Source organism: Tachyglossus aculeatus, chromosome 16 (assembly GCF_015852505.1).
Source record: "Tachyglossus aculeatus isolate mTacAcu1 chromosome 16, mTacAcu1.pri, whole genome shotgun sequence".
Lineage (NCBI taxonomy): Eukaryota > Metazoa > Chordata > Mammalia > Monotremata > Tachyglossidae > Tachyglossus > Tachyglossus aculeatus.
The window spans coordinates 29,231,430-29,245,589 of NC_052081.1; the positions used below are offsets into that span (position 1 = coordinate 29,231,430).

The 14,160-nt window shown below is 44.1% G+C and overlaps 1 protein-coding gene across 18 annotated transcripts in view; it reads left to right on the forward strand.

Moving 5' to 3' along the window:
* The window catches only part of ABLIM1 (actin binding LIM protein 1), a 268,653-nt gene that overhangs the window by 60,588 nt on the left and 193,905 nt on the right, over positions 1 to 14,160 (forward strand). For 14 of the 18 annotated variants that reach the window (XM_038758704.1, XM_038758705.1, XM_038758711.1 and 11 more), the window contains exon 1: positions 11,403 to 11,470. The exons of 1 other annotated variant lie outside the window; for it this stretch is intronic. In XM_038758704.1, coding sequence (XP_038614632.1) covers positions 11,437 to 11,470 — 34 coding nt within the window. In that variant the 5' untranslated portion in view covers positions 11,403 to 11,436. Of the gene's footprint in view, positions 1 to 11,402; positions 11,471 to 14,160 lie in introns of those variants that run through there. 3 more of the 18 variants (XM_038758719.1, XM_038758722.1, XM_038758718.1) reach the window with 2 other exon arrangements.

A 14,160-nucleotide genomic window follows, 5' to 3' on the forward strand; every position in this document is an offset into this window, starting at 1 on the left:
AATGAATATGTATCCACTTCATGTAAGCTCGTTATGGGCAGGGAATGGGCCTGCTAATTCTGTTGTACTGTATTCTCCCAAGTGCTTAATACAGGCCTCTCCACATAATTACCATTCAATAAATACGACTGATGAAGTACCCGGATTTTTACAGTTTTGGTAGTGCACTGCCCAGGTAGCCGAACTCCTTGCCTCATCTAGTTCTGGGTTGCCAGGGAAGCTCTTTAGTTGTGTGAAGGGCTTCTTGGTTCTAGGCTGGTAGATTAGGTTTGTCTTAGAAGTTTATTGGCAGTTGATAGAATTGTGCTGTTTTGGGGGAGCCATTCATAATTCTCTGCATGCCTTTTGTATGTGTCTCCGGTGTCCAGTCTTTAACACTGTCTCAAAGACATACTGTGATGCTCACAACACTTCAAAGCTCTTCATCACCTTGCCCCTTCCTACCTCACCTCCCTTCTCTCCTTTTACAGCCCAGCCTTCACACTCTGCTCCTCTGGTGCTAACTTTCTCACTGTGCCTCGTTCTCACCTGTCCTGCCGTCGACCCCTGGCCCACGTCCTACCTCTGGCCTGGAATGCCCGCCCTCCTCACATCCACCAAACTAGCGCACTTCCCCAGTTCAAAGCCCTACTGAAAGCTCACCTCCTCCAGGAGGCTTTCCCAGACTAAGCCCCCCTTTCCCTCTGCTCCTTCTCCCCTCCCCATTGCCCCAACTCCCTCCCTCTGCTCTACCCCCCTCCCCACCCTACAGCACTTGTGTTTATGTGTACATATTTATTATTCTATTTATTTTATTAATGATGTGTGTATATCTATAATTCTATTTATTCATATTGATGCTATTGATGCCTGTCAACTTTTGTTGCATATCTCCCCACTTCTAGACTGTGAGCCCATTGTTGGGTAGGGATTGTCTCTATCTGTTGCCCAATTGTACTTTCCAAGCGCTTAGTACAGTGCTCTGCACACAGTAAGTGCTCAATAAATACAATTGAATGAATGAATGAACATTGAGTTGGTAGCTTCCCAGGGACTTTGAAGCATATTCTGACACCAGTTTCCAGGCCCTTGTAGCATCCTCAACTTAACAGCACAGAATATCTCGGAATCTCGGACACAGATACTGTCACCATTGGTGGTGATGATGATGGGGAAAGGGCCAGTCAGGGAATTTTCAGCACCAACTCTACTGGATGTATTGGCTATACTATTGTGGAACTGCCTTAAGAATCGGTGTACTTTTCAGGGCAGCCTGAATTTTCTCAGTAATTGCTGGAGACCAAGCCTGCCGATGGTGTCACCAGCCTTTGTGAGGTCTGTGAGTATGCTATGTCGGCCTTGGTATTGCTTCCTGTACTTTTTCTGTAGCTGCCATACTGCAAAGGTTAAGTTTTCAGTGCTGCATTTTGGTCTGAAGTTGCACTGTGATTCAAGGAGTACCTAATTAATGCTATATTTTAGTAGCCTACCCAAAAATATTGTGACTGGTGTATTTCAATCAGTTGTATTTACTGAGCACTTACTGTGTGCAGAGCACTGTACTAAATGCTTGGGACAGTACAGCAGAGTTAATAGACACATTCCCTGCCCACAGGCTAGATGGGACGTTAATATAAATAGATAAATAAGGCATATGTACAGGAGCATTCTGGGACTGAGGGAAGAGTGAATAAATGGAGCAAATCAGGACAATGCAGAAGGGAGTGGGAGAAGAGGAAATGAAGGTTTAGGGAGAGGCCAGGCCCCCCCGCACCCCACCCCAACCATGGACCAGGAGGAGTGGAGAGAATCAGGGGGAGAGAGAGCAGAGGGAAACCAGGTTGATAAACTTATATCTTTCATATTGAAATTCTGAAGTGTTGAAGAAAAGTCTTTATAAATATGTAAGTTGTTATTCCCTCCTTTGTAAGTTCTACAGAATTTTTTTTAGTGATATTTAAGTGCTCACTATGTGTCGGGCACTAAGTGCTGGGGTAGATATAAGCTAATCAGGTTAGACAAAAATCCTTGTCCCACATGGGACTCACAGTATTAGAATCAATCAATCAATCAATCGTATTTATTGAGCGCTTACTATGTGCAGAGCACTGTACTAAGCGCTTGGGAAGTACAAATTGGCAACACATAGAGACAGTCCCTACCCAACAGTGGGCTCACAGTCTAAAAGGGGGAGACAGAGAACAGAACCAAACATACCAACAAAATAAAATAAATAGGATAGAAATGTACAAGTAAAATAAATAAATAAATAGAGTAATAAATATGTACAACCGTATATACATATATACAGGTGCTGTGGGGAAGGGAAGGAGGTAAGATGGGGGGATGGAGAGGGGGACGAGGGGGAGAGGAAGGAAGGGGCTCAGTCTGGGAAGGCCTCCTGGAGGAGGTGAGCTCTCAGCAGGGCCTTGAAGGGAGGAAGAGAGCTAGCTTGGCGGAGGGGCAGAGGGAGGGCATTCCAGGCCCGGGGGATGACGTGGGCCGGGGGTCGACGGCGGGACAGGCGAGAACGAGGTACAGTGAGGAGATTAGCGGTAGAGGAGCGGAGGTTGCGGGCTGGGCAGTAGAAGGAGAGAAGGGAGGTGAGGTAGGAGGGGGCGAGGTGATGGAGAGCCTTGAAGCCCAGGGTGAGGAGTTTCTGCCTGATGCGCAGATTGATTGATTGGTAGCCACTGGAGATTTTTGAGGAGGGGAGTGATATGCCCAGAGCGTTTCTGGACAAAGATAATCCGGGCAGCAGCATGAAGTATGGATTGAAGTGGAGAGAGACACGAGGATGGGAGATCAGAGAGAAGGCTGGTGCAGTAGTCCAGACGGGATAGGATGAGAGCTTGAATGAGCAGGGTAGCAGTTTGGATGGAGAGGAAAGGGCGGATCTTGGCAATGTTGCGGAGCTGAGACCGGCAGGTTTTGGTGACGGCTTGGATGTGAGGGGTGAATGAGAGAGCGGAGTCGAGGATGACACCAAGGTTGCGGGCTTGTGAGACGGGAAGGATGGTAGTGCCGTCAACAGAGATGGGAAAGTCAGGGAGAGGACAAGGTTTGGGAGGGAAGACAAGGAGCTCAGTCTTCGACATGTTGAGCTTTAGGTGGCAGGCGGACATCCAGATGGAGATGTCCTGAAGGCAGGAGGAGATGCGAGCCTGGAGGGAGGGGGAGAGAGCAGGGGCAGAGATGTAGATCTGGGTGTCATCAGCGTAGAGATGATAGTTGAAGCCGTGGGAGCGAGTGAGGTCACCAAGGGAGTGAGTGTAGATTGAGAACAGAAGGGGACCAAGCACTGAACCTTGGGGAACCCCCACCGTAAGAGGATGGGAGGGGGAGGAGGAGCCTGCAAAAGAGACTGAGAAAGAACGACCGGAGAGATAAGAGGAGAACCAGGAGAGGACGGAGTCTGTGAAGCCAAGGTCAGATAGCGTGTTGAGGAGAAGGGGGTGGTCCACAGTGTCAAAGGCAGCTGAGAGGTCGAGGAGGATTAGGACAGAATATGAGCCGTTGGATTTGGCAAGCAGGAGGTCATTGAGATGACCTTGAGATGGGTCATTGAGATAGAAGACATTGAGATGGGTCACTGTTGATAGCAGTAGTAAATTGCAGCTTCTGTGATTCTTGCTGCAGTGATGGAACACCTATAGCATGAGTGGAAGAACCAGTTTTTCTACTCTGGCTCACCCCACTCCACCCCACAGACATGTTTGAACTCGGAGGCTGGGAAACCCCAGTAGGGTTGGAATGGAATTAAGATGCCAAGATCTTTTCAGTCCTCTTGTTGTCTGGGGTGGTAAAGGAGAGTGCTAGGTATAAGGTTCCAATCTGTCTCTCCTGGACCCATGAATTCCTTCAGTCTGTGCTGACTCCCTTCTCAAATATCAGCCCCATGCCTGCTCTCCAGGCTTTAGGGTTGAATCTCTGGGGTGGCACCGGAGAATGCTGGAAATGAGGGTGAAGCTCCTCAGTGCACCAGAAAGTCTCTGGTTGTGGGAACAATGGACTAATGCAGCTGCTTCTTCTTGGGTCCATTGATTGTGCTTGGGTAGCTACAAGGTGACCCAGCTCCTAAGATGGAATGCCTTATCACCCTTCCCCTAATTAGAGCTCCCTAGATCAGGGGCCTACCAGGAATTCTATTGGCCACAGGACTGCTTACCCAGTTTTTCAAGGCTGGGGGTGGGGGGTGTATATATAGATTCTTCCCAATGCTCATAGTAGGAGCATCTATTTAGTTTAACCTCAGTGGAATTTGGCTTCCATTTTGCTGTGAAGAATAAAATCATGCTCACTCTTAATCAGAAACCTGTATTGACATTTGTATTTCATCCTGAGGTATAAATGTAATTTTGTCTCAGAGGTCAGGTTAACCTTCTGGCAGGGAAATGAAGTCAGAAATGGTACTCAGGTTTTGGGGCTCAATCTGAGAAGAAGATATTGTGTGTTTCAATTTAAAAGACTGGGAATGATTTTATTCATGAAAGAAAAATGGTAGCCAGTCATGTTCCACTCAAGTACAGACTAATTGAATTCCAAGTAAGTGTGTGCATGGTGTGTATGTTGGGGGGGGGGAGGTGGAAGGGGGAAATGGGAGCACAGGGGTACATATGTGTGCTCTATAGCTTTTTCTTTGTTTTTTTTCCCCCATATATATGTGTCCATATGTGTGTCTGTCCTTTATAGTCACAGATGATGCTTCTGAGGATTAGGTCTTACCCGTGACTGTGAGTAGCCTGAAAACTCATGAGTGACCCAAACTGACTGTCACATTTTGTATGTAAATATTGTCCTTTACAGTCTTGATGTGTTTGCTGGTTTTCCCGTGCTGTTTTTCTAATCTGTTTCTGTTTAACCTAATTTTTCAGTAGTCTCTGTTTGAGGAGAGTAACCCATTGCCACATGCCAGACTTGTCTGCCTGCTTCTGCTGTTTCCCAGCAATCTACTCTATTAAGTGTTAAAAAATTATGCTGCACTCTGCCTTTAAAATGTTTCCTATTGAAGCTGAAGATCAAAGTGGAAAGTCAGCTTTGGACAGCACAACCTGTTGCTAATAAGAAAAAGTGGTGACTGTAGCTTCCTGGAAGCTATCAGCCTGGTAGTGATGTACAAAATGAAATGTGCTGGAGACAATGGAAAGAAGAGTTAGATTTTTCCATGGTGGGCACATGTTCTTTAGGTGTTTATCCTGCATTCCAATCCTCTGATGGCGAGAAACTCCATTTAGAGTGTGTATCTCTGGTTGTAGTACATATCGACCTTGAGGTAGGATATTTGATTGCAGTCTGTAAATATCCTGGATCAACGTTTGATGGCTCAGCCATTTGTTAAATTCAGTCAGTTCTCCTATAACATGGAGGTTGCATTTTTTTTTAAAGAAGCCCAGATTAAGAGAAACTCACATGGTAATAGTTTACCCTTTGGCACTCTGTGCATGCTCTTAACTGTTTCTTTTGACAGGCACATCACGTTCCATCCAGATAGATCATGTGTTGCCAGAAAAATCTTTCCTAGCTCTTTTGTTACGTATAATCCAAATCAAATAGTTGGAGTCATGAGCTATGGAAGAACTGACTGGACTTTGCTATCGCCACAGTTAGACCATGTCTCGGGTGAAAAGGGAAATAAATGTGGGAGTTGGTAAAACGCATGAGTTGCTACCATGTGAACAAAAGGATTTCTGTGCATGGAATGAGCTACTGCTGAAGTCATATTGTGCCACAGTGATTTTTCTTTTTGATGTACATAATGAAGCTTTCCTAGCTTTGTATGTGGAAATCTGGTTCCTCTGACCTATTTCTTTTGAATCCTTGTTGTTTTTACAAGGAACACAGAACGCCTTGTAGTTCACTCCAGCTCTGAGGGTTGTCAATGTAAAAGAAAAAAAAAGGTGAAGAGAAGGAACATATAATCACATAGTTTCAAACTCCCCTAACTTTGTGTAGGATGGGAAGGATGTGTTTTATGTTGTGGGTTAGCTTGGCTATGATCATACATATACTTCTCTTTGTTCATTTGTTTGTTTAGTAATAGAAACTCTCAGGCTGAACCTGGTTGTCCCTGCCTTTGTCACTGCCGTACTCCCATCCCCATCCTGCTCCTTGTCAGTGTTCCTGCTGTAGAAGTCCCTAACCTGGTTGCCTCCTGGTGAAGTATCCTGCTGTCTTGGCCTTCATTAAAAGTAACATGCCAGCTTAATGTTTGGTTATTGGATGAAATAGCTTCCATAAGAATAAGTTGTTTAGTCACCAATGCAATACTTTCTACTGTAATTAAAATGTAATTAATGCAAATTTCATAGACTTCATCTAGAAGGCAAGATTAATATAATTAGAGGACAGCACAGGAGAGTTAAATGATAAAAATTGTCTAGATGTAGCTCATCATCAAGAGCACTTTAATATACACATGTATGCTCAAAGATAGATTATCTGTGTTTATCTCAATGGCAAACAGTAAAGTTTTATTTCCTTTATTCTTTGTAATTCCTCATTTATCCTACTGAGAGTGACCTTTCTTACTAATTAGTTGTTTTCGCATTTTCCAAAGAGATCCACTTCTGTAGTCTACTGTAAGTCTGGGTGTCTTCCTCCTAGTCTCCTCCTGTAGACTATAAATTATCGGCTCTGTTATATTTACCAAATGCTTTGCACAGTGCTCAGCACATAGTAAGTGCCAAATAAGTGTTATTGATCAATGGTGAATGCTGAGATCAGAGGCTTGTGAAAGCTGTGTTACAGATATTTACCATTTTTCTCCCAAACACAGGCTCTGCCTTTGTGCGCATTTCTGACTCATTGTTTCAGAACCAGAGTACCAGGGCAGTCAGCAGAACTTTAACCTTTAGAGAACTGGGTGAATTTGCATGAGTCACCACGCTTGTTGAAGCATTTATAGTCCAGTTGCAAAATATGGTTCGAGTTCCATACTGCTCCCAGCCTTCTGTGTCAAGCCCTTGGGAAGTCACTTCACCTCACGTGGCCTCTGTTGCCTTAATTGTAAAATTGGGATATTTGCCTTTCCCTACCTCACAGGGATGTTGTGAGGATAAAATGAGATCACTGGAGTGAAAGCGCTTTGAAAAACAAAAGTGCTATATAAATACTTTGTATTCTTATTGAACCGTGGCAAATTTCAGTTTCAGGACAAAACAAAATGTAAACAATGTAAAATGAATGTATATACATTCAACATGTCGAAGACTGAGCTCCTTGTCTTCCCTCCCAAACCTTGTCCTCTCCCTGACTTTCCCATCTCTGTTGACGGCACTACCATCCTTCCCGTCTCACAAGCCCGCAACCTTGGTGTCATCCTCGACTCCGCTCTCTCATTCACCCCTCACATCCAAGCCGTCACCAAAACCTGCCGGTCTCAGCTCCGCAACATTGCCAAGATCCGCCCTTTCCTCTCCATCCAAACCGCTACCCTGCTAATTCAAGCTCTCATCCTATCCCGTCTGGACTACTGCACTAGCCTTCTCTCTGATCTCCCATCCTCGTGTCTCTCTCCACTTCAATCCATACTTCATGCTGCTGCCCGGATTATCTTTGTCCAGAAACGCTCTGGACATATCACTCCCCTCCTCAAAAACCTCCAATGGCTACCGATCAATCTGCGCATCAGGCAGAAACTCCTCACCCTGGGCTTCAAGGCTCTCCATCACCTCGCCCCCTCCTACCTCACCTCCCTTCTCTCCTTCTACTGCCCAGCCCGCACCCTCCGCTCCTCCACCACTAATCTCCTCACTGTACCTCGCTCTCGCCTGTCCCGCCATCGACCCCCGGCCCACGTCATCCCCCGGGCCTGGAATGCCCTCCCTCTGCCCATCCGCCAAGCTAGCTCTCTTCCTCCCTTCAAGGCCCTGCTGAGAGCTCACCTCCTCCAGGAGGCCTTCCCAGATTGAGCCCCTTCTTTCCTCTCCCCCTCGTCCCCCTCTCCATCCCCCCGCCTTACCACCTTCCCCTCCCCACAGCACCTGTATATATGTATATATGGTTGTACATATTTATTACTCTGTTTATTTATTTATTTATTTATTTTACTTGTACATTTCTATCCTACTTATTTTATTTTGTTGGTATGTTTGGTTCTGTTCTCTGTCTCCCCCTTTTAGACTGTGAGCCCACTATCGGGTAGGGACTGTCTCTATGTGATGCCAATTTGTACTTCCCAAGCGCTTAGTACAGTGCTCTGCACATAGTAAGCGCTCAATAAATACGATTGATTGATTGATTGATTGATACATACATTCAAAAGATGTGAGATCAGTGTCTCTTCATATCTGTCAGGAGAGACAGTGATATCTCACATCTTTTTATTGTGTGTGTATATATATATATATATGACTAAGCTCATTGTGGGCAGGAAATGTTTGTTATACTCTCCCAAGTGCTCAGTACAATGCTCTGTACACAGTAAGTGCTCAGTAAATACGATCAAATGAACAGATCGTTGTCCTCTGTATTTAAAGAAGACACCATTGGTGAAATTCTCCTCTGAAATGTGCTTTCGACTGTAAAGCCACTGCAGGACCTGCAGTTCTGGCCATGTTGTCCACATAAAAAAGCTATTCTTGTGTTATCCTGTTTGCTTTCAGTGCCTGGCACTATTTTTCTCTCATTCCTCTTTGTCTCCCATTCTTTATGAAGATTTTGATCAGAGAGCCACTCCTTTCTTGATAGCCTTGTGCCACGCTGGTCTATCGTTGGTAGTAGACTCACATTTTGGAGCTGGGATCCAGCAGTGTCTGAACTGTGTGTTACCTCTTCCCCAGCCCTCCCGTGTTTGTTTCCCAATTTAAGTTCTCTGTACAGCATCTGTTTAGGTATCCTGCCATCGCTCATTTTCCTCACTGTGTTCCACCCCAGCATAGCTATGTTAAGATGAGCTGGAAGATTGACTGTGTTCTAGAACTTCATCGTTTGTGATCTTGTCTTGCTCTCTGACATAGAGTATGGCCTGAATGCAATGCTGATGGAACTGCTCAAGGAGCTGGATTTGTTGTGTGTGGGTCCAGGTTTCAGCGGTAGAGCCATAGAGAAGGTCAGTAACACTACAGCTCTGAAGACCTTTATTTTGGTTTGGAGCTCATGACCACCCGGCTGCCCCAGTGTTTGACAGTTTCCCGAAGGATGTGCTGCACACCTTGATTTGGATTCCTACTTTCTTGTCTTTCATTGCTTTGTTGGTCAGTGTGCTGCCCAGGTAATAGTATTTATTCATTCATTCAGTTGTATTTATTGAGCACTTACTGTGTGCAGAACACTGTACTAAGCGCATGGAAAGTACAATAAAGACAATCCCTACCCAACAATGGGCTCACAGGTTAGAAGGAGGAGACAGACAACAAAACAAGTAGACAGGTAAAAAGTCTGTTAGATTGAGACTTTGTGTTACAGAAGTCTGTGACAGGATTTATAGTCTATCACAGGCTTTAGCTCTATATTTTCAATATATTCAGCTGTATGGCTTCCCTAGTAAAAACAGTTGGATCAACTTTAGTTTTATTATCGTTGTCTGAGCGATTCAATGAAACCGTTTCTAATCAGTTTTTTAAAAATGGTACTTAAGTGCTTACTTTGTGCCAGGCACTGTTCAAAGCAATGGGGGAGATATGTGACAGTCCAGTTGTACAGCCCCTGTTCTGCATGGGACTCACAGCCTAAGGAGGAGGGAGTAAGATTTAATCTCCATTTTATAGGTGAGGTAACTGAGACACAGAGAAGTTAAATGAGTTGTCCAAGGTCATGCAGCAGACAATGCATGTCTTCCTGGGTGCGGCAACTCTTGAATGACTCTCTCTAGGATTTTGGATGGTTCTTTGAGAAACAGCATGACCTAGTGGACAGACCACAGACATGAGCGTTAGAAGGACCTGAGTTCTAATCCTGACTCCACCACTTGTCTGCTGTATGACCTTGGCAAGGACTTCACTTCTCTGTGCTTGTTACCTCATTTGTAAAATTAGAGATTAGGACAGTGAGCCCCATGTGGGACAGATAGTGTGTCCAACCTAATTAGCTTGTATCTATCCCGTTGCGGTCCGAAGCTATGTTAGGGTTCTGGGAGCATGTTGCCTACTGAAGAGTTTTTGCAAGTGTTTAAGCAGGGCACACACAGAACTTATTACTCTCTTTCCATACTTTTGCGGCTATCAGTTACTTCTGTGTTTTTCCTCCTACTCCCACTATTTGTATAAAGTAGGCAAATCAAGAATTCATCAGAGTTAAAGGTTGGAATGACATCAATCAATCAATCAATCGTATTTATTGAGCGCTTACTATGTGCAGAGCACTGTACTAAGCGCTTGGGAAGTACAAATTGGCAACACATAGAGACAGTCCCTACCCAACAGTGGGCTCACAGTCTAAATGACATGACCTGAGGTGGTGGAAATTCATGAGATAATTAATTACTTTTGATTTTAATCCAATGTAGGAACCAGCTGGGAAGTCCTGGGTACTAATGTATGGCAGAAATAGTATTTGGGGGGGATTGTTCACACCGTAAAAGTCAAAACAGAAAATGTGAGGGAAGCCGTGTTTAACCTGATTAACAGACATATTCAGAAGTCGACCCTATTGTGCATTTACACTTGGGGACAGGATTATGGCTGCATAGAAGATGATGGAGATAATGATGGCTTTTTTGTCCCTGAGGATTCCTGATGGCGTAACTATTTTCTGACAGTCTTGGGCATGTTGAGTAAAGGTCAGTGGGAGTGAGTTTCTTGGCTTTCAGTCCATTGCCATTAGTGCTCTGTCAAACAACAAAATTTCCAGGATAGAATAATGCCAGATTGATCATAAAGGCAGGCAGTCCAAATCACGTGCATTTGGTATTTAAGAAATGAATTTCCATCTGGTGGAGATAAGACTCCACTGAGGGAAAAGAATGAAATTTAGGCAATTAAATCACCCCCTCTTCTGTCTTTTTTTTTTTTCTTTCTGCCTGGGTTTTTCTAATATTTTTTAATTCACTGGTTAAAAACCTTTGATTTAAGTCCGAGCTTTTGTGAGTGGCTGTGGGGGGTGCTGATAATATTTCCAGTGGCTTTTCAAAATCTTCTTTGGAAAGATTTTCTTTGCAGTTTGTCCTTTGGTGCAATGTTAAGGTGTCCCTGGGATGGGGGCTTTCAAGGAGCAGGGTCAATGAAGGAAATCAGTTTTACTGAATAGGGGGTGGAAGGGCTGAAGGAGCCCACTCAAAAGCCAGGAATGCAGTGGAGCTGTACCGGAAAATCATCATTCTTCCTCTGAGCCGCCAGGGCCCGGCACACCCTCTGTGACGGACAGCACCACTCCCTCAGCCCATAAATTATTGGCAAGGCAGCCGGGGTGAGAGCCTTCTCTCGGAGACATTGGATTCAGTTCTCCAATGAGTCACCCATCTGCAGGAAAGAAAAGCTGTGGTGTCTGAGCTCTGGAAATATAATGGGGTGAGCAGCACCAATGGAGCCACACTTCAGTGTCGAACGCTGCAAAGGTTTGTCCCGTTTCTGCTTTGTGAAGTTGTCCTGAGTAGGTTTACAGGTGGATAAATCATGCAGGCTCCATCTCCTATGACAGAGGGGGAAAAGGCGAGTTGGTATTGGACTGATGTATTGATTTTAGTCAGCTAGAGGGTATAAATGGAGGTGATCATCATCTGGATATTAGATGTGGTTATCATGCATATATAACTCTAACGTGGGTTCTAATGGACTGTGTGTGGATATGTTCAACCTGATCGGAAGCCTTTTACTGACACGAATATTTTTACAACAGGTTTAATTCATGTGAGATATATATATATATATATGTATAATTATATATGTATATATATGTATATAATTATATATATATGTAATTCATATAATTCAGAGAAGCAGTGTGGCTCAGTGGAAAGAGCACAGGCTTTGGAGTCAGAGGTCATGGGTTCAAATCCCAGCTCTGCCAATTGTCAGCTGTGTGACTTTGGGCAAGTCACTTAACTTCTCTGTGCCTCAGTTACCTCATCTGGAAAATGGGGATGAAGACTGTGAGCCCCCTGTGGGACAACCTGATCACCCTGTAACCTCCCCAGCACTTAGAACAGTGCTTTGCAGATAGTAAGCGCTTAATAAATGCCATTACTATTATTATTATGTGGACTGGAATCTCCCTGTGGGCAGGGATCTAGTATACCAATTCTGTCGTGATGCACTTTCCCAAGTGCTTAGTCCAGTATCCTGCACACAACGAGGACTCAATAAATTGATATAATGTTTGTCCAGGGGACTCCTGGACTTCAGAGTTCATTTCTAGGGGATCTGTGGATTCTGTTGGTCAGAAAAAAGCTCCTTCGTTTTATCTTGTGATTTATGTACAATTGATTCTGATCCCTGTCCCCTTGCTTCTCATCATTCTTTCCAACTGACCCCATCATTAGCCAGCAGGCCAGTTTTTTTCTTTTAACTTACTGGTGTTTGTTTTCTTCAACATGAGACATGGCTTTAAGATCAGGCTTTCCTCTGAAACCAGAACTGCAGATGTTTGATTAAAAGGTGCATCCTTGTGGCCGAGCCACAGGAATTGTGCAGCATGTTTGGTTGAGCAACCCAATCAGTCAATCTTTGGTATTTATTGAGTGGTTATTGTGCGCAGAGCACTGCACTAAGCACTTGGGAGAGCACAATGCAAAAGAATAGGTATCGACAATCCCTGCCCACAAGGAGCTTACAGGCTATAGGGGGAGACAAGCTTAAAATAAATTACAGACAGATATATACATAAGTGCTGTGGGGCTGGGAGAGGGGAGACTATCCCAGTGTTTAAGGGGAACAGACCCAAGTGCAGAGGTGATGCAGAAGGGAGGGCTAAAACAGGGAAATAAGGGCTTAATCTGGGAAGGTCTCTTAGAGGAGATGTGATTTTTAGGCCACTATAGAATTAGGCTACCACTGTCATGCAGGCAAACCCACTGCATGACAGATAACAGATTGCACTGATCAGCGTCTCATCTAAATCTTCTGACACAGGACCCTTTAAGATAAGGCCTCCAAACTTATATGGAAGAGAAGTAGCATGGCATAGTAGAGAAACAACATGGCATAGTGTATAGAGCACGGGTCTGGGTGTTATGTCATGGGTTCTATTCCCACCTCTGCCACCTCTCTGTTATGTGACCTTAGGCAAGTCACTGTACTTCTCTGTGCCTCAAGTTACCTCATCTGTAAAATGGGGATTGAAACTGTGATCCCCACGTGGGACAGGGACTATGTCCAACCCGATTTGTGTGTATCCACTCCAGTGTTTAGAACAGTGCCTGGCATGTAGTATGTGCTTAACGAATACAATAATAATAATAATTATTATTTTTATTATTTTATGAGCTTCTAGAAAGAGGAAAAGCCTCTGAGGCAGTATGCCCAGATCATCTCTGCTCCTTCCTGCTCCACCAGTTGTTGAGCTGAGCATTGCAGGTTTCTGGGGATTTGTCACTGACAGCAGCAGATTTTCTTCCTTTGAAATTTGAGCCTCCTAGGTGCCACCTCTCCACCCATGTGAAATTGTTCAGGTACCAAAGAATTTTAGATTTACACACCTTGTTTACAGGTGATTAAAAGTAGGCATGTTGAATTAGACTTTTCTCACATCTGTCTTCCATAGTTGGGATAAACGAGCAGTGTTTGAAATAGACTATTTAACAGCTTGTTAAAATGGGTTGGTTTTTTTCTGAATTAACTCAAATAGTGCATTACTTAAAATAGCACCAGGTAAAGCTGCTCTCTCTCTAATTTTTCCAAATCCTTCCACCACCAGACTTGTTGAAGGAAATGACTGCCAATAAGGCCTTTTGGCAAGAGAATATGCCATATTTAAAAATGTGATTTCCAGGAACAAGTTTTAATTTGATGTTCACTATCCCAGGAGGCAGGTTGTCTGAAAAATTGTGAACTGCAAAATAAGTGGACTTAACTGATTCCTCTCTTGTCCAAAGCAGATTTTTTGGTGTGTAATTTGAGCCACTAGTTGCTGCTACCTTGGCACCGAGAATAAGCTTTCCCTGCAGATGGTTGAGCAGTTGACTTGAAGTATAGTCATAATTAAATTGGAAGCTGGCAAACTTGTTTCAAACTGAAAAGCAAACATACCTCATGCTTATTGTTATAATAAACTATTTATTTGTATTAATGTCGGTCTCCCCCTTTCGGT